Genomic DNA, 27,666 nt, shown 5'->3' with positions numbered 1-27,666 from the left:
GCCTATCAATGTTGATCAGGACAAGAAAGATTACCAAATTCCTTGGTCTGTAAACATTGACATTTACAGTCAAACATTTACTTTTTCCCACTCATAGGCTTCATACTGAGAGCAGCCCTGTATCAAAGACAGGCACCTTTATTTAAATTAACCCGCTGTATTTTTGCCATACCTAGAGCACTACCAGCTGGGTACATTTTGCTGTTTTCTTTTCCGCTGGGAAGTAGTAATTGCAAGTTCACTGTCTTTTACAGTGTAATGACTGGAAATGTGACATTTGCTGATTTAGTCTAACTGGATATTTTTCCTTTACTAAAAGGCCTATTGATGTGCTGCTGAAATGGAAGCTGATGTTGGCTTGCCTACTCTGTCCACTTCAGCTCACAGGCAGGTCTAATAGAAACCTATTGCATTTGAGGCAAAGACAGCTGGCCAGGTAGTTGTCAAAACGTATAGGTCAGAATGACAAGTGCATCACTGGTCTTACAAGAGCTCAATAAAATACAGTACTTTACAGTGTCTTTTTGGTAACAAACATTTGTTGAAATATTGTGCTTGATCATGGTCTGGTGTAGCCTATTCTATGATTTATTAATCCCCTGTTTAGCAAATTGCATGGTCACTCTTTGAAGAATAGCAGACTCTTATGCCATGTTTCTTGGCTAGACAGGCTCTAGGCAACAAGCTGTTCTAGTGGCTCATCTTTTAATTTCCTTAGGGACAGCAGCATCCATCACCCTGTGTGAATTTAAAGAGCCAATGTGTGGGTGGTGAAAGGTATTATCTTTGTCAGAGAGGAGGACACCTACATGGGCTCTGGGAAGGCAGAGTTTTCCACCTGCCTGTCTTACTTTGTCTAGCTGATGACTTTGAACTACAGCTGGAGCGATTGATTGTTCTGTCCCGGTTGGAGACAGCTCATTATTAAGGCTCTCACTGAAGTCCTTCAGGCATTCAGAGCCTCACACCTCAGGCTATAGACTACACATTCAAAGCAGTCAGTATTCTGCTTTTTCTTCTGCCCTTTCCCGGTTCTGCTCGTATTCTGACTGGTTTCTTCCAGGCAGTGTTTTGTATTATAGGTCTGTAGCCTATATATGTAGGATCTTAATTTGACCAGTTTCTGCAACAACCGGGTGTTCAAATTAAGATCCAACATCTGTAGTCATAGGTGTCACTTCTCACATCTTCATTCATGTATCATGTGTGAATAGAATATCTGTCAATTAGGTAGTTTCTGAATTTGCAGTAGCTCTGTTTGGAAATTCAGGAGCTCAATCTGCAGTAGATTTAATAGCAATTTAATTGGGGCTTATGATATGCCCAGCCTTGGTACGAATGATGAAGTTATGCAACATGCTGTAACGGGACTGATAACGATACTATTGTAGTGAAGTAGCATTAACGTTAGTTTTAATGTGCATTATAGTCATTGATGTTTACCAGTTTATTTATGCTTACTAAATATTGGTGGGTCGAGTTGTCCGTCGTCATCATAGGGGTTAAGGAGAGGGGCAAACTGCTGGGGAATCATCTCGCATATCTTCTAGGAGAGAGGATCAATTCCCTTGGATGGAGGCCTCCCTCCGGTCTGAAATAACCCCCGCCTCTCCTCTGCCGCTTCCTTTTTTGGCTTTGGCATTTAAGTTTTTCCAGCACGCCTTCATTTGATTTGTGTCCCTCTTCTCTTTAATCTGTTGATCCATTAAATCTGTCTTATAAAACGGCCCAGGTGTCTTCCATCTTTTTGACAGTCATGTTGTCTGTCTTTTTATCCTTCAGTACGTTATTTGCTTTTTTATTGAATATTAAAACATACAATCTACCTGCAGTGAAGCCGCTCAACATCTACATCACATTAGTCATCTAACAGACTCCCATCCAGAGCGACACACAGAAGCAACCAGGGTCGACAGGTCTCCCACCAAGTCAAACCGCCAGGCACCCTCCAAGATCCCCCCCGCCCCCCACAGTTCCCTGAGAGCTGCCCTTCAACCATCCGAGCCCCCCCCCACACAGGTCTCCCACCAAGTCAAACCGCCAGGCACCCTACAAGATCCCTCCACCCCACAGTTCCCCGAGAGCTGCCCTTCAACCATCCGAGCCCCCCCACACAGGTCTTCCACCAAGTCAAAAACAGGGACCCGAACTTAGTTCTTTGTTGGTTGGAAACTGCAGCACTGGAAACAGCTGTAAGCCCAGAGTTGTTGGACTTGGCAGTGACGAGTAAAACATTCAGTGGACCAAAAGTTGCACACAGCGAAGACGTTAAGGCTCATGGGACCATCCTTCACCAGATGTCTGGGTGTGCGCATGTTTTAAATCTCTGAAAACTGAGAGAAGGGTGCTAATGGTCCAGAGCCTGGATGCATACAATCAAAGCATGCAAGGATCTGGCAACATGCAGGAGAGGGTGGATGGACAGCGTGTTAAAAACATGAGAGCCAAGACTTTATCCAGGCTGTTATGTGCTCAGTGATACAATGCTAAGGAGACAACCGCAATAATGCTAATATTTACGCAGCCTCTTTCACAGACTTGCACTGTTGAGAGGATGAATAATTTCACCTAAAGTGAGTGTCATAACTCACAGAGAGGAATGTGAAAACAATCAAGTAAGTTTTAAGAAACCAGTAAGGCCTATTTCTAGAGGTTCTCAGACTGCATGCTGGACACATTAACACTTTTGGTGAATTAGGGTACTTTTAATTTGAAAGACCTCACCCTGAACGCAAAAACAAATTTTTGATTTCCTCCACATAACATACAGAACAATGTACCCAGTCCACTTTTGATTTTACCATATCAACTTGGTGTTTTAAGCTTAAAACGTCTACGATAACCAAAAATCTCAAATGAAATACTTGACTGATGATCAGATCTGGGAACCAGAGGTTATTGACATTTTCAAATTGTAGAAACATTTTCAGGGAAACATGAAGCACCACCATTGACGCATTGCTCTGAGATTAAATAGTGATACCTGTTTCCTTCTCTGTCAGGTCGGCTTTATGCCATGCAGACGGGAATGAAACTGGACAGCAAAACCCCAGAATGCCGGAAGTTTCTTGTGAAACTGATGGACCAGTTAGAAACGGTAAGATATCCGCTAGCCTACACTTTGCAATGTTTAAACAGGTTTGCTCATAATATAACAAGTCTGTATCTACTATTGTCCCATTGTATTCACATTTATTATTTGTTGATTTGATTGATTTTTGGATATCATAATGCACTAAACACTAGAATGTGAGGTAGGCTAGATGGATAATGCTATCTAGTTCCTCAACTCTGTACCAATATCCGCTAAATATAACGTATCACACCACCTAATGTCTCAGTTAGGGCACTCTAGTAATGAATATCTTCAAACCCATACTGGCTGCTAAGAGCTCTTTAGGAGTCTTGGCATTTGACTTTTTTCAAAGCGTCAGGGACAGGCCTAGCAGATTCAGTTTTGCCTTCAGAAGTGGATCATGGCACTGCCTCACAAAAAGGTCATTAACGGCAGAGTGGCAGTCTCCCATGGTTGAGTTCTGTGAACATGATTGAGATGTCTGCACCTCATCATTTTAAATTATAGGAGTGAGATACTCTTTGATTCAACTAAACATCTGTAATGTACAGTAATTGCTGTATAATCCAGTTTGAGGATGAATTCCTTGATTCACACACATTTAATTTCAGATACCAAAAGTCTAGCAGTTATGATTTAGCTTTCCATCTCTCTAATATAAATAATGTAGCCCACAATTTGATAAGGTCTACTTTTTAAAGTTATCCAAGGACAAATTGGAATCTTTGAGAAAGTCGGCTCACGCATTTATCAAAGCTTAGGTAAGTTATGGAATTTAGGTTTTGAAATAATTAATTCCTTCAGAAATGTACTTCTGAAGGAATTAATTAAAGTGTAATATCTACTTTAAGTTTAAAGCTCTGTGTTTTAATGTAAGACCAGATCACCATATATTTTCGTAGAGATTTTCTAAAAAGGTTTTAATGGTCGAGTCGCATGAAAACTAAGATTTGGCATTCACACTTTGATATGTCACATATGTACATCCTTCAGTGAGGAATGTTTGTTACAGTGGGGGGAAAAAAGAATTTAGTCAGCCACCAATTGTGCATGTTCTCCCACATAAAAAGATGAGAGAGGCCTGTAATTTTCATCATAGGTACACGTCAACTATGACAGACAAATTGAGATTTTTTTTCTCCAGAAAATCACATTGTAGGATTTTTTATGAATTTATTTGCAAATTATGGTGGAAAATAAGTATTTGGTCACCTACAAACAAGCAAGATTTCTGGCTCTCACAGACCTGTAACTTCTTCTTTAAGAGGCTCCTCTGTCCTCCACTCGTTACCTGTATTAATGGCACCTGTTTGAACTTGTTATCAGTATAAAAGACACCTGTCCACAACCTCAAACAGTCACACTCCAAACTCCACTATGGCCAAGACCAAAGAGCTGTCAAAGGACACCAGAAACAAAATTGTAGACCTGCACCAGGCTGGGAATACTGAATCTGCAATAGGTAAGCAGCTTGGTTTGAAGAAACTAACTGTGGGAGCAATTATTAGGAAATGGAAGACATACAAGACCACTGATAATCTCCCTCGATCTGGGGCTCCATGCAAGATCTCACCCCGTGGGGTCAAAATGATCACAAGAACGGTGAGCAAAAATCCCAGAACCACACGGGGGGACCTAGTGAATGACCTGCAGAGAGCTGGGACCAAAGTAACAAAGCCTACCATCAGTAACACACTACGCCGCCAGGGACTCAAATCCTGCAGTGCCAGACATGTCCCCCTGCTTAAGCCAGTACATGTCCAGGCCCGTCTGAAGTTTGCTAGAGTGCATTTGGATGATCCAGAAGAGGATTGGGAGAATGCCATATGGTCAGATGAAACCAAAATATAACTTTTTGGTAAAAACTCAACTCGTCGTGTTTGGAGGACAAAGAATGCTGAGTTGCATCCAAAGAACACCATACCTACTGTGAAGCATGGGGGTGGAAACATCATGCTTTGGGGCTGTTTTTCTGCAAAGGGACCAGGACGACTGATCCGTGTAAAGGAAAGAATTAATGGGGCCATGTATCGTGAGATTTTGAGTGAAAACCTCCTTCCATCAGCAAGGGCATTGAAGATTAAACGTGGCTGGGTCTTTCAGCATGACAATGATCCCAAACACACCGCCCGGGCAACGAAGGAGTGGCTTCGTAAGAAGCATTTCAAGGTCCTGGATTGGCCTAGCCAGTCTCCAGATCTCAACCCCATAGAAAATCTTTGGAGGGAGTCGAAAGTCCGTGTTGCCCAAAACATCACTGCTCTAGAGGAGATCTGCATGGAGGAATCGGCCAAAATACCAGCAACAGTGTGTGAAAACCTTGTGAAGACTTACAGAAAACGTTTGACCGGTGTCATTGCCAACAAAGGGTATATAACAAAGTATTGAGAAACTTTTGTTATTGACCAAATACTTATTTTCCACCATAATTTGCAAATAAATTCAGTAAAAATCCTACAATGTGATTTTCTGGAATTTTGTTTCTCATTTTGTCTGTCATAGTTGACGTGTACCTATGATGAAAATTACAGGCCTCTCTCATCTTTTTAAGTGGGAGAACTTGCATAATTGGTGGCTGACTAAATACTTTTTTCCCCCACTGTAGATGTCATGTAAAGGAAGCTCCAATAATAACCAATACATTCTCATGTAAAAATGAACTGTTAAATCATCTATGTACGTAATTATGAAAAAATTGACATTTCTGATCTTCTATTCTATCTTTTAAAATGCTTTCCTTTGAGAATTTATGTAGTGACCCCAACGTTTTAAAAGCACTGTATTCTCATCAGAGTTCAAAAGACAGGGTTTATGGTCTTCCTCTAAAATGGGGAGCAGGAAGCAACCTTGGGATGCTGTTTGCTCCTGTGCCCAGGGATTTTTATAGACATTTTGGAACCAATTAAGAAAGCCCTGGGATTTTCTAGTCCCCTGAGCCAGGTTTTACTGTTGCAAGATTCATTAAATGTCACAGCAACGGGATGTCTTAACCAGCCCCAGTGGGTGCATCCAGTCTAAAGGGCTTTTAAAAAGGTGGTGAAGAAACCTTCTATGAAATATACGTTTAACTTTTAACCCACTATCGCAGACTAGGTCACTATGGACTCGGTACAGATTGTTAAACTTCCTTTGTTTTATTTTCTTGCGCCTTGTATGATATTTCTGGAAGTGAATGTGGAATCATTGTTTTATTTTTCCTCCCTAATCATGGGAAAATGAGTAAGTAGACTTTCATTCCATTCCAGAAGTGGAAGCAGGGTATGAAACTGAAGAAACAGAAATCTTACACCACACCATATGGAACTTTCTAATTTCACCAAATGACAGTTTAATCTCTACTAAAGCCACACATTTCTAGGGAAACAAACAACCAATTATTGTTTTTTTGTGCAGAGAATGGATAATTAAGATGACAATCAGTCTTTTGTTTTGGCATTGACAAGCTTAATCGTGCCCGCAGCCCATCTCTCAGCATATTGACCAGTATGGCTGGCTGAGTGCCATCGCTCAGGCTGCTGATTGCTGTTTGGGCTGGGGTAGAAGCAAACTTGGCTCGTTCTCTGCATCGTTTAATTAGCGTTCTTAGAGCAGTGGATTAGGCAAGGAAGGTCTGGTGGAAGATATTGCCAGTAGTTACGCTATACACTAATGGGCGTCTGTTTCATGGAAACTGCTGTTGTTTTTGTTTTCCTGATCGTAGCATTGGGCGTCTTCAATATTTACATGCCCAGTCACTTCAATGCACTATCTGTTTGTTTTTGTTCTCCTACAGTCGCTCTACAGGAGTGTCAATAGGTCTAGCTCTGGTCTGTTAGGGTTGCTTTTAGACACTTGAAAAGGGCTACAAGCAAGACATGTCACTCATTCTGTTATGCAATGACAGCAAAACCATGAAAGAAGAAGCGGCCTTTCATGGTAATATTGGCCTGAACTATTGGAAATCACTGTTGTTTTGCAAAGTTGTTCTAGTACAACATGGATTTCTAGAGAACCCAGGGGAGTTTGAGTGGTGTGATCCAAACTAAGTCCTTTGATTCAATTAGGAGTTTGATCCTTGACTCTTCTTTCTATAAAGTCGGCATGCTTCCTTCCAAGTTGTTTTTAAAGTCCTCCGCTACACTTTAGCACAAGTGATGTACTGTGCTTTGTATTGCCTTAAGGATAGGTTGCGATTTCATTAAAACGTGAACAGTACGTCCATTCAGAAGAGCAGAGTCCACCTGTTGAAATGTAACCAGTATTATTTGCTTTACTGATTTTACAAGGAAACCTGACGCTCTCTAGCAGACCAACATCTCAGAGAGCGGCTGCCTCTGTCGCAGTAAGTGAGCTTTGCGGATGCATTTTTGGGCACTGGCTGCTGCAAACCATTAAGACACAATAGCATTTAGACACAGCAATCATTTAATTTGTCAGGGGCAAACGGGTTGAACATATAAGGATGAAGACAAAATTATCTTGACAACTACCCAATCACAATTAGGGTAGAGGAAAATGACAAGTTTTAAAGTCACTGGTATTGTCATATGTGACTCATTGCCATGTAAGAGAGGTGTAATAAAGTTAAGTGCCAGTTCTTGGCCACTGGCTTTGATGTTTCCGGTGAAATCCAACGTCCTTTTGGTCAGTGGTTTACTAGTGGTCTTCTGTGCAAGGTTTATTGTCCAGTATTGTTGAAATGAGAGTGGTAAAACCATCCCTTGGTTAATGTCCACGTTATTATTGGAATTGGCTCAGAACAGGGCAGCATGGCTGGCCCTTGGATGTACACAGAGAGCTAACATTAATAATATGCATGTCAATCTCTCCTGGCTCAAAAAAAACAGATAAAAATACACCTTATGGAACAGCGGGGACTGTGAAGCAACACAAACATAGACACATACATACAAACACATGATAACATATGCACTATACACACGTACACATGGATTTTGTTTTATAGATCTGTGGTAGTAGAGTAGAGGCCTGAGGGCACACACTTAATATGTTGTGAAATCTGTTTTGAATGTGTTGTAATGTTTTTAAAATGTATAACTACCCCAGGAAGAGTGATGGGGATCCATAATAAATACAAATACAAATCTGTGGGTGCGTCTCCAGAGACCCTCCACCCCACCATGCTATACTCTATTAATTATAAGAGTGTTCTGGAGTGGAATTAAAGTGTGTGCTCTCTGCTGCATCCCAGGAATCAATGAGTCACACCATGGAAAGCCTCACTTCTCAGAAAAAACACAGCCATCGCAGATTTGTCACACGGTCCATGCACAGTACAGTACACAGACTCCCTTTATGTATGGACTGTGTCTGTGTGTGCTGTTCAGCATCCAGGAATCTAGGAGGAGCACTTTGTGTCAGTTGAAAGATTTACAGTGCCTTTAGAAAGTATTCATACCCCTTGATTTATTCCACATTTTGTTGTTACACCCTGAATTCAGAATGGATAAAAAAATGCTTTTTGTCACCCATCTACACACAATACCCCATAATAAAGTGAAAATGTTTTTAGAAATGTTTGCAAATGTATTGAAAATGGGATACAGAAATATTTAATTTACATAAGTATTCACACCTCTGAGTCAATATTTTGTAGAAGCACATTTGGCAGTGATTTACAGCAGTGAGTGTTTCTGGGTAAGTCTCTAAGAGCTTTCCGCACCTGGTTAGTGCAACATTTGCCCATTATTCTTTTCAAAATCATTCAAGCTCTGTAAAATTGGTTGTTGATCATTGCTAGACAACTGTTTTCAGGTCAGATTTTCAAGTAGATTTAAGTAAAAACATTCAATGTTGTCTTGGTAAGCAACTCCAGTGTAGATTTTTGCCTGTGCTTAGCTCCATTCTGTTTCTTTTTGATCCTGAAACACTCCCCAGTCCTTAACGATGACAAGCATACCCATAGCATCATGACAAGCATGATGCAGCCACTACTATGCTTGAAAATATATAGAGTGGTACTCAGTAATACGTTGTATTGGATTTGCGCCAAACATAACACTTTGTATTCAGGACAAAACGTTGCAGTCGGTGGTTTTTCAGTTTGGATGTGCCTGCAGAACATAATTGTGTGATTGATGCTGCTGTGTTTTTCAGATGAAGAAGGAGCTGACTGACAATGACTCAATCACCCATGAAGTTGTCGGCAATGCACACATCGAAAACTATGCCTTAAAAATGTTCCTCTATGCTGACAACGAGGATCGTTCAGGAAGATTCCACAAGTAAGGCTATGTCTTCACTCACTGTCTTACTACCTGCGTAGCTTGTGGAGACAACCTGCTGTACTGTAGAGGCAGGCTGCTCCCTGCCTCTTGAATTTCAGCGTGGTAGTGGACTGTTTCCAATGTCGTTTTTTCTTATTTTTCTGGTTCCAATACGTAAGCCCTCATGATTACCATTTCCTTTCACTGAACCACGACACAAAATAATCACACTGTTGCTTTTGCACATGTAGTCCAGTCAAGAGTCTAAAATTAGCAACAAAGCCATGTCTGTGTGAATATATTGCCACAGGGGCCAGATGATTCCTATTGGCCATTCAGGTGTAGCGTTACAGGTCTGACTGGCATTATGAGTGTGTTGTGGGCACTGACTACAGCAGCAGGGCTGGACCGTAAAGGAGAGTCTTCCAGGAGCTGTGGGTGCCAGGCCAGCCAAGGTCTCCATTAATGTAGTCAGGGTCTGGACTGGAGTAGCTCCACTGCTTGTGAGAGATAACAGCCCTGTTTTACACTGCAGCACTCCCATTACTTCAGGAACCACTCTCAACACTAATGCATACTTGAGGAGTTTCCAACAGGTCAATCGCAAGCTACCAAGCTCGCAGCCCACCTATGAGTAGCTCGCCAAACAATTCTGAAAGTACATGCAATTTTCACGTGTTCCACCGTAAAATGTCATAAACAAATCTCACAAGTATCAGACACCGCAAGCTCCCAGCTACCATCTAATCAACGCAACATTGACATTATCCCACCCCTGGTTAGCCGCTACTAGCTTAAAAAGCCAAACCTAACACAATATCTGCCAATTAATTTCCTGCGTGTGGTACGCACATTTGTCTATCACTCCGTGTGTAGCCAGTTGATGTGATAACCGTCTTGTGGGTTGACAGAAATACATTCCCCAAAACCTTCTCAATGAAATGTTAACTGCAAAGTTGGCTTACCTGGCAGAAGTATATAATGAGGAAGTATATCATTTGTATGTATTATTTGTTATTTACAAACTTTGCCATGAAATGAGCAGCAGTACAGAACCATCACTAGACCGAAACATTAGACGCACAGTCCTCACTCGCTAGATGCACAATTAAAGGGCCAGATGCGCAATTAAAGGGGAATTGCACTCAAAAATGTAAATATGTTAGTTTTCTTCCAGACCTAAAAAAAGAATTATCTTCAGATGTGATTTAAGCATTGACATGGACTCAGAACATCCTATTTCGTTTTATCTATGAACAATTGTAATTTTAAGAGTGAAAAATCGAAAAAATCTAAAACCAGCGAAAATGTAACTGAGAACATAATTTTGTAAAATATAAAACAGTATTTGGGGGGAAAAAATTACAGATTTTAAAGGGCCCCCCTTAGTTGTTTATTAACCATTATTTTACCAGGTATATTGACAGATTTTTTTTAAAATAAACATAGTGCCCTACTTTCTCTTGTACATTAAGGACCCGGGGAAGAGTTGCAGGGGAGAGGAGAAGAGAATGTTACTATTTTGAAAGCTAGAAAAACAATTGTAGCTCGCGACACGTTTCATTTAAAAATAAAGTAGCTCTCATGCTAGAAAAGGGTGGAGAACCCTGGCGTACAGGATGTAGTCTCCTGTGTGGTGATTCCAGGCCCCATATACAGTACCAGCCACAGTCCTGAACACTGGAGAGAAGTTTAAAATGTTAGTTTAGCAGGTCTAATTAAAGACAATCAGTTTTGCATATGTCTATCTCCCCCATTCATCCTGTGCAAGGTAGCAATTTAGATTTTAAAAACATTCCACCCATATTTTAAGCTGACAAGTTTTCACTAATCCGCTCATTTGTTTCTAAGCAACGAGCAATGTTTTTATTAAACCCCCATTTAAACTCACTCGTCAGTTGGGTTGCAAGAAAAATCTACACTTCTGATGATTCATATCCTGTTCTCAACAAGTAAACTTTTGATGAAGCAAACGTAGCATCCCTAAATGCATAAAAATTCTGTTTTTTCTTCTTTCGTTGATTGCCGTTAAGTGTGTACATAGCTTAGTCTAGTCTTAAATGGTGGTAATTGCAGGAATAACACTGTGCATGGTCACATATTTTAGGGAATCCTTTTATCCTATTATGTTTCTGTCCAGTTATGGCCTTTGAATTTCAAAGGTTTAAAGTCTTGTCAATACCAGTGTTAATCTCGTCCACCAGCCGGCTCTTTCTGTGTTGAACCGTTTGGTTTCACAGCGCCTCAGAATGGAATTTGAATGAAAGCATATGGCAGGAGTGTATGAAACAACTGCTGGTTTTAATTGGCTGATCTCGCAGCTATTACCATCTAGCATAACCCTTAGAACCTCCCCCCTTCATTGTGGACTTCAAAGTGAGCAGCGAAAGTGATTTAAACAAAGAAGTGAGTTTGGAAAATCTCAAAGTAAGCATCTTAGAAATAGTTTTCACATTTAAACGTTATATGCCCTAACTCCGAATCAATTAATAAATAATATGGTCAATGTGATACATTTATTTTGATTGCCGATTTTCGCAATTTTTCATAGTCCCATCTAATACATTGTAACTCTGTACCACACCCCTTTCAAGTTCCACTTTGAAGCACAGTGTTACCAGGCTTTATATATGGTAGCAATTGAGCCTGGGGACGAGGTTACCAAAGTGTTGACATATCTTTCAGAATTAAGCTCAGGTCAGTTGTCGGGAAAAAAGTATGTTTTCAAATCCATCCGTTCCAGTGAAAGATTTTTTCCTTAAATTGAAAAAAGATAATGTGCATGAAAGTGGGGTGAGTGAGATAAAATATCTCATAGCTGGAGGGTGGAAGTCCATCACTGAGTTCTTGTGAGGATCTCTGTCCAGAGCCTTTGACATAATGCATGTAAATAGCCCGAGGCAGACCCAGTTCCTGTCCAATGTGCTGACCTCTGCAGAGCCAGCCAGATAAAAGCCATGAAAGCGCACACTGTTGTGTTGAGAATGTAGGCTGGAATGTGCTGTAAATGAACCTCCATGGTGTTTCAGCCCTTTCTGTTTTCAGATTTACCTCCCCGTCCCCACGACCCACCCCCTGCGCCATGACACCAAATGCCAACAACGTACATCAGATGTGTACAACTGAGAAGATGGGCGGAGTTGGACTTGTGAATATTTCTGCAATAGGCCAGGATCTCCATTTGTCAACTTAGTGTAGTAGTCTTACTGGCAGCCTTGAATTGTTCTTCAAGATGCATTTCGTTTTTATTTTCGTTTCACCATCTTGTTTCCACAACACCCCAGTGAGATGTACAACAAACCCTCAAAAACATTGCACAACCTTCAGTTAGGTCTGCAGAAGTTGCGGTCTGGCCATGAATCGTCTTCCCACTGAATCCGATCTTAGTTAAACTCAGGTTTAGGTGAGACGGTGTGGAGGGATTTACTGTGATCGACCCAGATATCAGGATGGTTTCAAGGCGCTGTGCAGGACTCGTTTTTTTGGAGAAGCAGACCATTAAGTAGGAATGGATGATGTGTGGTCAAACTGGATTCATGCTGACCACAGACAGAGAGGGAGTGAGTGGCTGCTCTACACTGTGTATATTGAAGAAAGGACACCGTATGGTTTCTGGGTCACAAAATTAGTTTTTATAGGAAATTGAAGACATTTGTTAGGTTCTAAACGAACCGAGTAAAACTCACGGACGATTTGTTAAAACTCAAACCAGGTTTATTCACCCAAAGGGGCAAACAGCTGAATAAGACAGAAAACATATTCACACAAGCACTGGTATTTAACCCTTCCTATGCGGAGTCTCCTCCTCACACATATGGTCAGCCAATACAGGTGGTGATCCGACATCCACACTGATATGTCTGCCAGACATGCAGAGATGCGATTCGCCACCTGGTTATCAGAAGGGGGAAAAGAGAAAATGTATTGTGTGTCGTCTGCGTAGCAATGATAGGAGAGACCATGTGAGGATATGACAGAGCCAAGTGACTTGGTGTATAGAGAGAATAGGAGAGGGCCTAAAACTGAGCCCAGGGGGACACCAGTGGGGAGAGCACATGGTGCGGAGACAGATTCTCGCCACGCCACCTGGTAGGAGCGACCTGTCAGGTAGGACGCAATCCAAGAGTGAGCAGCGCCGGAGATGCCCAACTCGGAGAGGGTGGAGAGGAGGATCTGATGGTTCACAGTATCAAAGGCAGCAGATAGGTCTAGAAGGATAAGAGCAGAGGAGAGAGAGTTAGCTTTAGCAGTGCGGAGAGCCTCCGTGACACAGAGAAGAGCAGTCTCAGTTGAATGACCAGTCTTGAAACCTGACTGGTTTGGATGAAGGTCATTCTGAGAGAGATAGCAGGAGAGTTGGCTAGAGACGGCACACTGAAGAGTTTTGGAGAGAAAAGAAAGAAGGGACACTGGACTGTAGTTGTTGACATCGGAGGCATCGAGTGTAGGTTTTTTGAGGAGGGGTGCAACTCTCGCTCTCTTGAAGATGGAAGGGACATAGTGCTAAATGACTAAAATGTAAATGTCAATGTAATGAGTGAGGTAAGGGAGAAGGTCTCCGGAAATGGTCTGGAGATGAGAGGAGGGGATAGGGTCAAGCGGGCAGGTTGTTGGGTGGCTGGCCGTCACAAGTCGCAAGATTTCATCTGGAGAGAGAGGGGAGAAAGAAGACAAAGCATAGGGTAGGGCAGTATAAGCAGGACCAGCGGTGTCATTTGACTTAATAAATGAGGATCGGATGTCGTCAACCTTCTTTTCAAAATGGTTGACGAAGTCATCCACAGAGAGGGAGGAGGAGGAGGATTCAGCAGGGAGGAGAAGGTGGCAAAGAGCTTCCTAGGGTTAGAGGTAGAGGCTTGAAAGTGGTAGAAAGTGGCTTTAGCAGCAGAAACAGAGGAAGCGAATGTAGAGAGGAGGGAGTGAAAAGATGACAGGTCCGCAGGGAGTCTAGTTTTCCTCCATTTCCGCTCGGCTGCCCGGAGCCCTGTTCTGTGAGCTCGCAATGAGTCGTCAAGCCACGGAGCAGGAGGGGAGGACCGAGCCGGCCGGGAGGATAGGGGACATAGAGAGTCAAAAGATGCAGAAAGGGAGGAGAGGAGGCAGAATCAGGAGATCGGAGCGAGAAGGATTTAGCAGAGGGAAGAGATGATAGGATGGAAGAGGGGAGAGTAGCGGGAGAGAGAGAGCGAAGGTTGCGACGGCACATTACCATCTGAGTAGGGGCAGAGTGAGTAGTGTTGGAGAAGAGCGAGAGAGAAAAGGATACAAAGTAGTGGTCGGAGACTTGGAGGGGAGTTGCAGTGAGATTAGTAGAAGAACAGCATCTAGTAAAGATGAGGTCAAGCGTATTGCCTGCCTTGTGAGTAGGGGGGGGACGGTGAGAGGGTGAGGTCAAAAGAGGAAAGGAGTGGAAAGAAGGAGGCAGAGAGAAATGAGTCAAAGGCAGACGTAGGGAGGTTAAAGTGAGCCATCCTCGGGAAAGGAACTTATCAAAGTGTCAAGCTCATTGATGAACTCTCCAAGGGAACCTGGAGGGCGATAAATGATAAGGATGTTAAACTTGAATGGGCTAGTGACTGTGACAGCATGGAATTCAAATGAGGAGATAGACAGATGGGTCAGGGGGAAAAGAGAGAATGTCCACTTAAGAGAGATGAGGATTCCTGTGCCACCGCCGCGCTGACCAGATGCTCTCGGGGTATGCGAGAACACATGATCAGACGAGGAAAGAGCAGTAGGAGTAGCAGTGTTTTCTGTGGTAATCCATGTTTCTGTCAGCGCCAAGAAGTTGAGGGACTGGAGGTTAGCATAGGCTGAGATGAACTCTGCCTTGTTGGCCGCAGAACGGCAGTTCCAGAGGCTGCCGGAGACCTGGAACTCCACGTGGGTCGTGCGCGCAGGGACCACCAGATTAGAGTGGCAGCAGCCACGCGGTGTGAAGCGTTTGAATGGCCTGTGCAGAGAGGAGAGAACAGGGATAGACAGACACATAGTTGACAGGCTACAGAAAAGGCTACAATAATGTAAAAGAGATTGGAATAAAATTAACTAAACATCTGGGGAAGCGAGAGAGCGGGGCCTCCTTCACTTACCTTTCACTGAAACACTCAAATATAACTCTCCCAACTTCCACTTTAGAAATGATAATTGTTGTAAACTACAGCGGTTCAATGTTTTCTAGGAATAGACTCTAACTTAGTTTATTCAGCTAGCTAACTTGGTACAGTATTCTTCCGTGAAAGCCGCCCAGGGCACCGTATCCTATGACGCCATAGCTAACTAGCATGCTAGCATCCAATAACACACGGTTTAGCACGAATACTTGGTTATAACAAACTACCAATAGTGTGTTAACACACTAAACAGATCATTCGTGTCCGTGTCTAGTTCCTTTCATAACACAGAAATAATTAAACGTTGGCTAGCTAGCACAAAGTCAGTCATGCTAGCTACACAAGTGGACTACACATCTCGAATGTTCAGAAAGTGAAGCTTTACGTTGCAAAATTCTCATTGACTAAAATGATATTGTATTTAGTTGCTACAGTACTGCTAGCTGGTAGTGTTGGCTAGCTAGCAATGGCTGCGGTGTTGACTTTGTTTGAAAAACGGCGTCGCTGCGAACGAATGTAGCTGGCTAGCTAACCTCGATAGTTTCTCTATACTACACCTTTATCTTTGATACAAAGACAACTATGTAGCTAGCTAACATTACACTAATCAAATCGTTCCGTTGTAATGTAATGTGTGTCATATTACCTGCGGAGCGAAGTACAGCATGACTACTCACTCCAACTCCAACTCCAAACACCTTTCTAATATTGAGTTGCACCCCCTTTTGCCCTCAGAACAGCGTCAATTCGTCGGGGCATGGACTCTACAAGGTGTCGAAAGCGTTCCACAGGGATGCTGGCCCATGTTGACTCCAATGCTTCCCACAGTTGTCATGTTGACTCGATGTCCTTTGGTTGGTGGACCATTCTTGACACACACGGGAAACTGTTGAGCGTGAAAAACCCAGCAGCGTTGCAGTTCTTGACACACTTAAACCAGTGCGCCTGGCACCCACTACCATACCCCATTCAAAAGCAGTTAAGTATTTTGTCTTGCCCATTCACCCTCTGAATGGTGGACACACACAATCCATGTCTCAATTGTCTCAAGGCTTAAAAATCATTCTTTCACCTGTCTCATCCCCTTCATCTACACTGATTTGAAGTGAATTAACACAAACATAGAGACATGCATACAAACACACGATAACATAAATGTACACATGGATTTTGTGTTATAGATATGTGGTAGTAGAGCAGAGGCCTGAGGGCACACACTTAATATGTTGTGAAATCTGTTATGAATGTATTGTAATGTTTTTAAAATGTATAACTGCCTTAATTTTGCTGGACCCCAGGAAGAGTGGGGATCCATAATAAATACAAATACAAACAAGTGACATCAATAAGGGATCCTGTCATGGAAAGAGTTACGAATGAAAGAGTTCTACCAATCAGGCCTTTATGCTAGAGTGGCCAGACGGAAGCCACTCCTCAGTGAAAGCCACATGACAGCCCACTTGGAGTTTGCCAAAAGGCAACTAAAGGACTCTCAGACCATTAGAAACAAGATTCTCTGGTCTGATTAAACCAAGATTGAACTCTTTGCCTGCCTGAATGTCGAGTGTCACTTCTGGAGGAAACCTGGCACCATCTCTACGGTGAAGCATGGTGGTGGCAGCATCATGTTGTGGGATGTTTTTCAGCTGCAGGGACTGGGAGACTAGTCAGGATCGAGGCAAAGATGAACGGAGCAAAGTACAGAGAGATCCTTGATGAAAACCTGCTCCAGAGCTCAGACTGGGGCAAAGGTTCACCTTCCAACAGGACATCGACCCTAAGCACACAGCCAAGACAACGCAGGAATGGCTTCGGGACAAGTCTCAATGTCCTTGAGTGGCCCAGCCAGGGCCCGGAATTGAACCCGATCGAACATCTCTGGAGAGACCTGAAAATAGCTGTGCAGCAACGCTCCCCATCCAACCTGACAGAGCTTGAGACGATCTGCAGAGAGGAATGGGAGAAACACCCCAAATACAGGTGTGCCAAGCTTGTAGCGTCATACCCAAGAAGACTCGAGGCTGTAATCGCTGCCAAAGGTGCTTCAACAAAGTACTGAGTAAAGGGTCTAAATACTTATGTAAATGTAATATTTCAGTTTTTAATTTTTAATACAACCTGTTTTTGCTTTGTTATTGTCTATAGATTGATGAGGGGGAAAAAACTATTTAATCAATTTTAGAATAAGGCTGTAACGTAGCAAAATGTGGAAAAAGTCAAGGGGTCTGAATACTTTCTGAATGCACTGTATATAGAGATGGATGGATGGATAGATGTCATAATTTCTGTCTGTAATGTGTAGTGGAAATTCTACTTTAACATTGAGAGACAAGGTCAATCACCAATCAGGATATGACTTTATTCAAAACGTATTAATAAGGGAGCAGGTCACACCACACACGCAAGTGAATAGTGTGAGTGCTGTGCAATAATGAGGCTGGTCGACCCAACACTCTTGAGTGTTGGGCCGAGAGCTCTGACATACAGAGATAAACAGACGTCTTATATAGTGGACCTAAAAATGTTTAGTCATGGCTGGTTCCACCCCTCCACGTCAGCTCGGAAGAAAACAAGCTACCTTGTTTTCTTCTCGTGGCTATGTGTATCGTTTCATAGCGCACAAACAAGTGATAACGTCAGTTTCGTTTCACCTCACATCGCCACACAGCTGTGCCCTTGGAAGATAACAGAAGAACAGGATTAACCGAGACACTGTGGTCACTTCTCAGAGGCTCTTTGTCTTACGCCGTGTGACCAATAACAGGTTGTTCCTCAAGTTTTTGCTCGATCCCGAGTCGCAAGTTATCTCGAGTCGCCCCATGTCCTTGACGATACGCACAGACCAGCTGCAGGGAGCAGAGTGGAACCATCCCTTCTCAGAAGCACAGTATTGCAAGTTATCAACATTTATTTACCAATGTAAAGCATATAATTGTTAAATATTAATGAAATTGTATTTGCCACTTGCGCCGAATACAACCGGTGTAGACCTTAAAAATAACAAATAATTAAAGAGCAGCAGTAAAATAAAATAACAGTAGGGAGGCTATATACAGGGGGTACCGGTACTGAGTCAATGTGGGGGGGCACAGGTTAGTCGAGGTAATTGAGGTAATATGTACATGTGGTTAGAGTTAAAGTGACTGCATAGATAATAAACAGAGAGTAGCAGCAGTGTAAAAAAGGTGGTGGGGTCGGGGGGGACAATGCAAATAGTCCGGGAAGCCATGATTAGCTGTTCAGGAGTCTTATGGCTTGGGGGTAGAAGCTGTTAAGAAGCCTTTTGGACCTAGACTTGGCGCTCCGGTACCGCTTGCCGTGCGGTAGCAGAGAGAACAGTCTATGACTAGGGTGGCTGGAGTCTGACAATTTTTAGGGCCTTCCTCTGACACCACCAGGTATAGAGGCCCTGGATGACAGGAAGCTTGGCCCCAGTGATGTACTGGGCCGTACGCACTACCCTCTGTAGTGCCTTGCGGTCGCAGGCCGAGCAGTTGCCATACCAGGCAGTGATGCAACCAGTAAGGATGCTCTCGATGGTGCAGCTGTATAACTTTTTGAGGATCTGAGGACCCATGCCAAATCTTTTCAGTCTCCTGAGGGGGAATAGGCTTTGTCGTGCCCTCTTCACGACTGTCTTGGTATGTTAGGACCATGATAGTTTGTTGGTGATATGGACACCAACGAACTTGAAGCTCTCAACCTGTTCCACTACAGCCCTGTCGATGAGAATGGGGGCGTGCTCAGTCCTCTTTTTTTTCTCCTTTAGTCCACAATCATCTCCTTTGTCTTGATAACGTTGAGGGAGAGGTTATTATGCTGGCACCACACGGCCAGGTCTCTGACCTCCTCCCTATAGGCTGTCTCGTTGTCGGTGATCAGGCCTACCACTGTTGTGTCGTCGGCAAACTTAATGATGGTGTTGGAGTCGTGCCTGGCCATGCAGTCATGGGTGAACAGGGAGTACAGGAGAGGACTGAGCATGCATCCCTGAGGGGCCCCCGTGTTTAGGATCAGCGTGGCAGATGTGTTGTTACCTACCCTTACCAACTGGGGGTGGCCCGTCAGGAAGTCCAGGATCCAGTTGCAGAGGGAGGTGTTTAGTCCCCTGGTCCTTAGCTTGGTGATGAGCTTTGAGGGCACTATGGTGTTGAACGCTGAGCTGTAGTCAATGAATAGCATTCTCACGTAGGTGTTTCTCTTGTCCAGGTGGGAAAGGGCAGTGTGGAGTGCAATAGAGATTGCATCATCTGTGGATCTGTTGGGGCGGTATGCAAATTGGAGTGGGTCTAGGGTTTCTGGGATAATGGTGTTGATGTGAGCCATGACCAGCCTTTCAAAGCACTTCATGGCTACAGACGTGAGTGCTACGGGTCGATAGTCATTTAGGCAGGTTATCTTAGTGTTCTTGGCCACAGGGACTATGGTGGTCTGCTTGAAACATGTTCAAATCAAATCAAATCAAATTTTATTGGTCACATGCGCCGAATACAACAGGTGCAGACATTACAGTGAAATGCTTACTTACAGCCCTTAACCAACAGTGCATTTATTTTAAACAAAAAAGTAAGAATAAAACAACAACAAAAAAGTGTTGAGAAAAAAAAAGAGCAGAAGTAAAAATAAATTGACAGTAGGGAGGCTATATATACAATAGAATAAAGTGACAGTAGGGAGGCTATATATACAGGGGGGTACCGTTGCATAGTCAATGTGCGGGGGCACCGGCTAGTTGAGGTAGTTGAGGTAATATGTACATGTGGGTAGAGTTAAAGTGACTATGCATAAATACTTAACAGAGTAGCAGCAGCGTAAAAAGTATGGGGTGGGGGGCAGTGCAAATAGTCCGGGTAGCCATGATTAGCTGTTCAGGAGTCTTATGGCTTGGGGGTAGAAGCTGTTGAGAAGTCTTTTGGACCTAGACTTGGCACTCCGGTACCGCTTGCCGTGCGGTAGCAGAGAGAACAGTCTATGACTAGGGTGACTGGAGTCTTTGACAATTTTGAGGGCCTTCCTCTGACACCGCCTGGTATAGAGGTCCTGGATGGCAGAGAGCTTTGCCCCTGTGATGTACTGGGCCGTACGCACTACCCTCTGTAGTGCCTTGCGGTCAGAGGCCAAGCAGTTGCCATACCAGGCGGTGATGCAACCAGTCAGGATGCTCTCGATGGTGCAGCTGTAGAATTTTTTGAGGATCTGAGGACCCATGCCAAATCTTTTTAGTCTCCTGAGGGGGAATAAGCTTTGTCGTGCCCTCTTCACGACTGTCTTGGTGTGTTTGGACCATGATAGTTCGTTGGTGATGTGGACACCAAGGAACTTGAAGCTCTCAACCTGTTCCACTACAGCCCCGTCGATGAGAATGGGGGCGTGCTCAGTCCTCTTTTTTTTCCTGTAGTCCACAATCATCTCCTTTGTCTTGGTCACGTTGAGGGAGAGGTTGTTGTCCTGGCACCACACGGCCAGATCTCTGACCTCCTCCCTATAGGCTGTCTCATCGTTGTCGGTGATCAGGCCTACCACTGTTGTGTCGTCGGCAAACTTAATGATGGTGTTGGAGTCGTGCCTGGCCATGCAGTCATGGGTGAACAGAGAGTACAGGAGGGGACTGAGCACGCACCCTGAGGGTCCCCCGTGTTGAGGATCAGTGTGGCAGATGTGTTGTTACCTACCCTTACCACCTGGGGGCGGCCCGTCAGGAAGTCCAGGATCCAGTTGCAGAGGGAGGTGTTTAGTCCCAGGATCCTTAGCTTAGTGATGAGCTTTGAGGGCACTATGGTGTTGAATGCTGAGCTGTAGTCAATGAATAGCATTCTCACGTAGGTGTTCCTCTTGTCCAGGTGGGAAAGGGCAGTGTGGAGTGCGATAGAGATTGCATCATCTGTGGATCTGTTGGGGCGGTGCATGTTGGTATTACAGACTCAGTCAGGGACATGTTGAAAATGTCAGTGAAGACACTTGCCAGTTGGTCAGCGCATGCTCGGAGTACGCGTCCTGATAATCTGTCCGGCCCTGCGGCCTTGTGAATGTTGACCTGTTTAAAAGTCTTACTCACATCGGCTACGGAGAGCGTGATATCACAGTCATCCGGAACAGCTGATGCTCTCATGCATGCTTCAGTGTTGCTTGCCTCAAAGCGAGCATAGAAGTGATTTAGCTCGTCTGGTAGGCTCGTGTCACTGGGCAGCTCACGGCTGTGCTTCCCTTTGTAGTCTGTATTAGTTTGCAAGCCCTGCCACATCTGACGAGCGTCGGAGCCGGTGTAGTACGATTCATCTTAGTCCTGTATTGACTCTTGGCCTTTTTGATGGTTCGTCGGAGGGCATAGCGGGATTTCTTATAAGCGTCCGGGTTAGAGAACGCTCCTTGAAAGCGGCAGCTCTACCCTTTAGCTCAGTTTGGATGTTGCCTGTAATCCATAGCTTCTGGTTGGGGTATTACAGTACCAGTCAAAAGTTTGGACACAGCTACTCATTCCAGGGTTTTTCTTTATTTGTACTATTTTCTACTCTATAGAATAATAGTGAAGACATAAAAAAAAATTAATGACACATTTGGAATCATGTAGTAACCAAAAAAGTGTTAAACAAATCAAAATACACTACCGTTCAAAAGTTTGGGGTCACTTAGAAATATCCTTGTTTTTGAAAGAAAAACATTTTTTTTGTACATTAAAATAACATCAAATTGATCAGAAATACAGTGTAGACATTGTTAATATTGTAAATGGCTGTTGTAGCTGGAAACTGCAAATGCAAATTAATTACTTAAAAATCACAATGTGATTTTCTGGATTTTTGTTTTAGATTCCGTCTCTCACAGTTGAAGTGTACATATGATAAAAATTACAGACCTCTACATGCTTTGTAAGTAGGAAAACCTGCAAAATCGGCAGTGTATCAAATACTTGTTCTCCCCACTGTACTACCCACCACTGTGACCTGTACGCTCTTGTTGGCTGGTCCTCACTACATATTCGTCGCCAAACCCACTGGCTCCAGGCCATCTATAAATCACTGCTAGGCAAATCCCCGCCTTATCTTAGCTCATTGGTCACCATAGCAACACCCACCCGTAGTTTGTGCTCCAGCAGGTATATCTCACTGGTCATCCCCAAAGCCAACACCTCCTTTGGCCGCCATTCCTTCCAGTTCTCTGCTGCCAATGACTGGAACGAATTGCAAAAATCTCTGAAGCTGGAGACTCTTATCTCCCTCACTAACTTTAAGCATCAGTTGTCAGCACCTTACCGATCACTGCACCTGAAATTAGCCCACCCAACTACCTCATCCCCATATTGTTATTTATTTTGCTAATTTGCACCCCAGTATCTCTATTTGCACATCATCTCTTGCACATCTATAATTCCAGTGTTCATACTAATTGTAATTATTTTGCACTATGTCCTATTTATTGCCTTGCCTCCATAACTTGCAACATTTGCACACAGTGTATATATATTTTCTGTTGTATTTTTGACTTTATGTTTTGTTTTACCCCATATGTAACTCTGTGTTGTTGTTTTTTATTGCACTGCTTTGCTTTATCTTGGCCAGGTCACAGTTGTAAATGAGAACTTGTTCTCAACTGGCTTACCTGGTTAAATAAAGGTAAAAAAAAAAAATTTGCACTTCATTGGTAGTTTTGCCTGGAGGACAAAGCTCTGTCAACGGTCACAAAGGGCTAGAAGAGGAGCTTGCTGGCCCATAAACAACATTCTATACCAGCGACAGCTGTGACACATGCACACCACATGCCTGGTTATTTTCAAAGCAGAGGACTACCTACAAGTGTGTGTCTGCTAATAGGCTGCATTACCTTAAGTATTGTTACTATGCTGTGCATAGCCAGATACTGTTTGTCCTTTACTACAGTATCACTGAAATGAAATGCATAGGCTGCTATGCAATTACACTGTACAGTGTGAGGCTCTGTTTATGGCCTGCAGTTAGCTTTTCACCTCAAAGTTGTTCAAGTCGTATACTTGACAGTTTTGTGACTGCATGACTTCAATGATAAGACATTGAATCATACATTACAGGCTTTGAATGTCATACTGTAAAGCAGACGTGACAAGTTTAGATAATTTGCTTGATTGGGTTCTTAAGGTCTGCATTCTTTTCATGGCTTATAACTTTTCAGACAAGTATTCACAACCGTTTTCAGCTGTGCTAACATAATTGCAAAAGGGTTTTCTAATGATCAATTAGCCTTTTAAAATGATAAACTTGGATTAGCAAACACAATGTGCCTTTGGAACACAGGACTGATGGTTGCTGATAATGGACCTCTGTACGCCTATGTAGATATTCCATTAAAAATCAGCCGTTTCCAGCTACAATAGCCATTTACAACATTAACAATGTCTACACTGTATTTCTGATCAATTTGATGTTATTTTAATGGACAATTTTTTTTGCTTTTCTTTCGAAAACAAGAAAATTAGTGTATATTTTATATTCAAATAGCCACCCTTTGCCTTCATGACAGCTTTGCACACGTATGGCATTCTCTCAACCAGCTTTATGAGGTATTCACCTGGAATTCATTTCAATTAACAGGTTGCCTTAAAAGTTAATTTGTGGAATTTCTTTCCTCCTTAATGCGTTTGAGCCAATCAGTTGTGTTGTGACAAGGTAGGGAGGGTATACAGAAGATAGCCCTATTTGGTAAAATACCAAGTCCATATTATGGCAGGAACAACTCAAATAAGCAAAGAGAAATGACAGTCCATCATTATTTTTAGACATGAAGGTCAGTCAATACGGAACATTTCAAGAACTTTGAAAGTTTCTTCAAGTGCAGTCGCAAAAACCATCAAGCGATATGATGAAACTAGCTCTCATGAGGACCGCCACAGGAATGGAAGACCCAGAGTTACCTCTGCTGCAGAGGATAAATTCATTAGAGTTACCAGCCTCAGAAATTGCAGCCCAAATAAATGCTTCAAAGAGTTCAAGTAACAGACACATCTCAACATCAACTGTTCAGAGGGGACTGTGTGAATCAGGCCTTCATGGTCAAATTGCTGCAAAGAAACCACTACTAAAGGACACCAATAATAAGAAGAGACCTGCTTGGGCCAAGAAACACGAGCAATGGACATTAGACCGGTGTAAATTTGTCCCAAATTGGAGATTTTTGGTTCCAACCGCTTTGTCTTTGTGGGATGCGGTGTGGGTGAACGGATGATCTCCGCATGTGTACAGTGAGGGAAAAAAGTATTTGATCCCCTGCTGATTTTGTATGTTTGCCCACTGACAAAGACGTGATCAGTCTATGATTTTAATGGTAGGTTTATTTGAACAGTGAGAGACAGAATAACAACAAATAAATCCAGAAAAATGCATGTTAAAAATATTATTAATTGATTTGCATTTTAATGAGGGAAATAAGTATTTGACCCCTCTGCAAAACATGACTTAGTACTTGGTAGCAAAACCCTTGTAGGCAATCACAGAGGTCAGACGTTTCTTGTAGTTGGCCACCAGGTTTGCACACATCTCAAGAGGGATTTTGTCCCACTCCTCTTTGCAGATCTTCTCGAAGTCATTAAGGTTTCGAGGCTGACGTTTGGCAACTCGAACCTTCAGCTCCCTCCACAGATTTTCTATGGGATTAAGGTCTGGAGACTGGCTAGGCCACTCCAGGATCTTAATGTGCTTCTTCTTGAGCCACTCCTTTGTTGCCTTGGCCGTGTGTTTTGGGTCATTGTCATGCTGGAATACCCATCCACGACCCATTTTCAATGCCCTGGCTGAGGGAAGGAGGTTCTCACCCAAGATTTGACGGTACATGGCCCCGTCCATCGTCCCTTTGATGCGGTGAAGTTGTCCTGTCCCCTTAGCAGAAAAACACCCCCAAAGCATACTGTTTCCACCTCCTTGTTTGACGGTGGGGATGGTCTTCTTGGGGTCATAGGCAGTATTCCTCCTCCTCCAAACACGGCGAGTTGAGTTGATGCAAAGAGCTCGATTTTGGTCTCATCTGACCACAACACTTTCACCCAATTCTCGTCTGAATCATTCTGATGTTCATTGGCAAACTTCAGACGGGCCTGAATATGTGCTTTCTTGATCAGGGGGACCTTGCGGGCGCTGCAGGATTTCAGTCCTTCACGGCGTAGTGTGTTACCAATTGTTTTCTTGGTGACTATGGTCCCAGCTGCCTTGAGATCATTGACAAGATCCTCCCGTGTAGTTCTGGGCTGATTCCTCACCGTTCTCAAGATCATTGCAACTCCACGAGGTGAGATCTTGCATGGAGCCCCAGGCCGAGGGAGATTGACAGTTATTTTGTGTTTCTTCCATTTGCGAATAATCGCACCAACTGTTGTCACCTTCTCACCAAGCTGCTTGGTGATGGTCTTGTAGCCCATTCCAGCCTTGTGTAGGTCTACAATCTTGTCCCTGACATCCTTGGAGAGGTCTTTGGTCTTGGCCATGGTGGAGAGTTTGGAATCTGATTGATTGATTGCTTCTGTGGACAGGTGTCTTTTATACAGGTAACAAGCTGAGATTAGGAGCACTCCCTTTAAGAGCGTGCTCCTAATCTCAGCTCGTTACCTGTATAAAAGACACCTGGGAGCCAGAATTATTTCTGATTGAGAGGGGGTCAAATACTTATTTCCCTCATTTAAAATGCAAATCAATTTATAACATCTTTGACATGCATTTTTCTGGATTTTTTGTTGTTGTTATTCTGTCTCTCACTGTTCAAATAAACCTACCATTTAAAATTATGGACTGATCATTTCTTTGTCAGTGGGCAAACGTACAAAATCAGCAGGGGATCAAATACTTTTTTCCCTCACTGCATTTCCCACCGTAAAGCATGGAGGAGGAGGTGTAATGGTGTGTGTTTGCTTTGCTGCTGACACTGTCTGCGATTTTATTTAGAATTCAAGGCACACTTAACCAGCATGGCTACCACAGCATTCTACATCGATACGCCACCCCTTCTGGTTTAGGCTTAGTGGGACTATCGTTTGTTTTTCCAACAGGACCATGACCCAACACACCTCCAGGCTGTGTAAGGGCTATTTTACCAAGGAGGAGAGTGATGGTGTGCTGCATCAGATGACCTGGCCTCCACAATCCACCGATCTCAACCCAATTGAGATGGTTTGGGATGAGTCAGACCGCAGAGTGAAGGAAAAGCAGCCAACCAGTGCTCAGCATGTGGGAACTCCTTCAAGACTGTTGGAAAAGCATTCCAGGTGAAGCTGGTTGAGGGAATGCCAAGAGTGTGCAATGCTGTCATCAAGGCAAAGGGTGGCTATTTGAAGAATCTGAAATATAAAATGTATTTTGATTTGTTTAACACTTTTTTGTTTACTACATGGTTCCATATGTGTTATTTCATAATTTTTGATGTCTTCACTATTATTCTACAATGTAAAAAATAAAGAGAAACGCTTGAATGAGTAGGTGTGTCCAAACTTTTACTGGTAGTGTACGTACTGTCACTGTGGGGACGACGTCATCGATGCACTTATTGATGAAGCCAGTGACTTATGTGGTGTACTCCTCAATGCCATCGGAAGAATCCCGGAACATATTCCAGTCTGTGCTTGCAAAACAGTCCTGTAGTTTAGCATCCGCGTCATATGACCACTTCCTTATTAACCGAGTCACTTGTGCTTCCTGCTTTAGTTTTTGCTTATAAGCAGGAATCAGGAGGATAGAGTTATGGTCATGTTTGCCAAATGGAGGGCGAGGGAGAGCTTTGTACGCGTCTTTGTGTGTGGAGTAAAGGTGGTCTAGAGTTTTTTTTTTTTTTTCTCTGGTTGCACATTTAACATGCTGGTAGAAATTAGGTAGAACGGATTTAAGTTTCCCTACATTAATGTCCCCGGCCACTAGGAGCGCTGCCTCTGGATGAGCGTTTTCCTGTTTACTTATGGCCTTATACAGCTCATTGAGTGCAGTCTTAGTGGCAGCATCGGTTTGTGGTGGTAAATAGACAGCTACGAAAAACATAGAAAACTCTCTTGGTAAATAGTGTGGTCTACAGCTTATCATGAGATACTCTACCTAGATTTTGTGCACCAGCTGTTGTTTTACAAATATACACAGACCCGCCACCCCTTGTCTTACTAGAGTCGGCTGTTTTATTCTCCCGATGTAGCGTATATCCCGCCAGCTGTATGTTATCCATGTCGTCGTTCAGCCACGACTCTGTGAAACATAAGATATTCGTTTTTAATGTCCCGTTGGTAGGATATCCTTGATCGTAGGTCATCCATTTTGTTTTCCAATGATTGTACGTT

At 43.2% G+C, this 27,666-nt stretch overlaps 1 protein-coding gene across 3 annotated transcripts in view; it reads left to right on the top strand.

The window, feature by feature from the left end:
* Window positions 1-27,666, top strand: part of vta1 (vesicle (multivesicular body) trafficking 1) — a 70,116-nt gene that overhangs the window by 25,924 nt on the left and 16,526 nt on the right. For all 3 annotated transcript variants that reach the window (XM_041860582.2, XM_041860583.1, XM_041860581.2), the window contains exons 2-3: window positions 3,003-3,097; window positions 9,173-9,300. In XM_041860582.2, coding sequence (XP_041716516.2) covers window positions 3,003-3,097; window positions 9,173-9,300 — 223 coding nt within the window. The remainder of the gene's footprint in view (window positions 1-3,002; window positions 3,098-9,172; window positions 9,301-27,666) is intronic.

The sequence above is a fragment of the Coregonus clupeaformis genome, chromosome 33 (genome assembly GCF_020615455.1).
Source record: "Coregonus clupeaformis isolate EN_2021a chromosome 33, ASM2061545v1, whole genome shotgun sequence".
Taxonomy (NCBI): domain Eukaryota; kingdom Metazoa; phylum Chordata; class Actinopteri; order Salmoniformes; family Salmonidae; genus Coregonus; species Coregonus clupeaformis.
The sequence above is the reverse complement of the archived record's forward strand: the minus strand, read 5'-3'. Positions and strand labels throughout refer to the sequence as shown.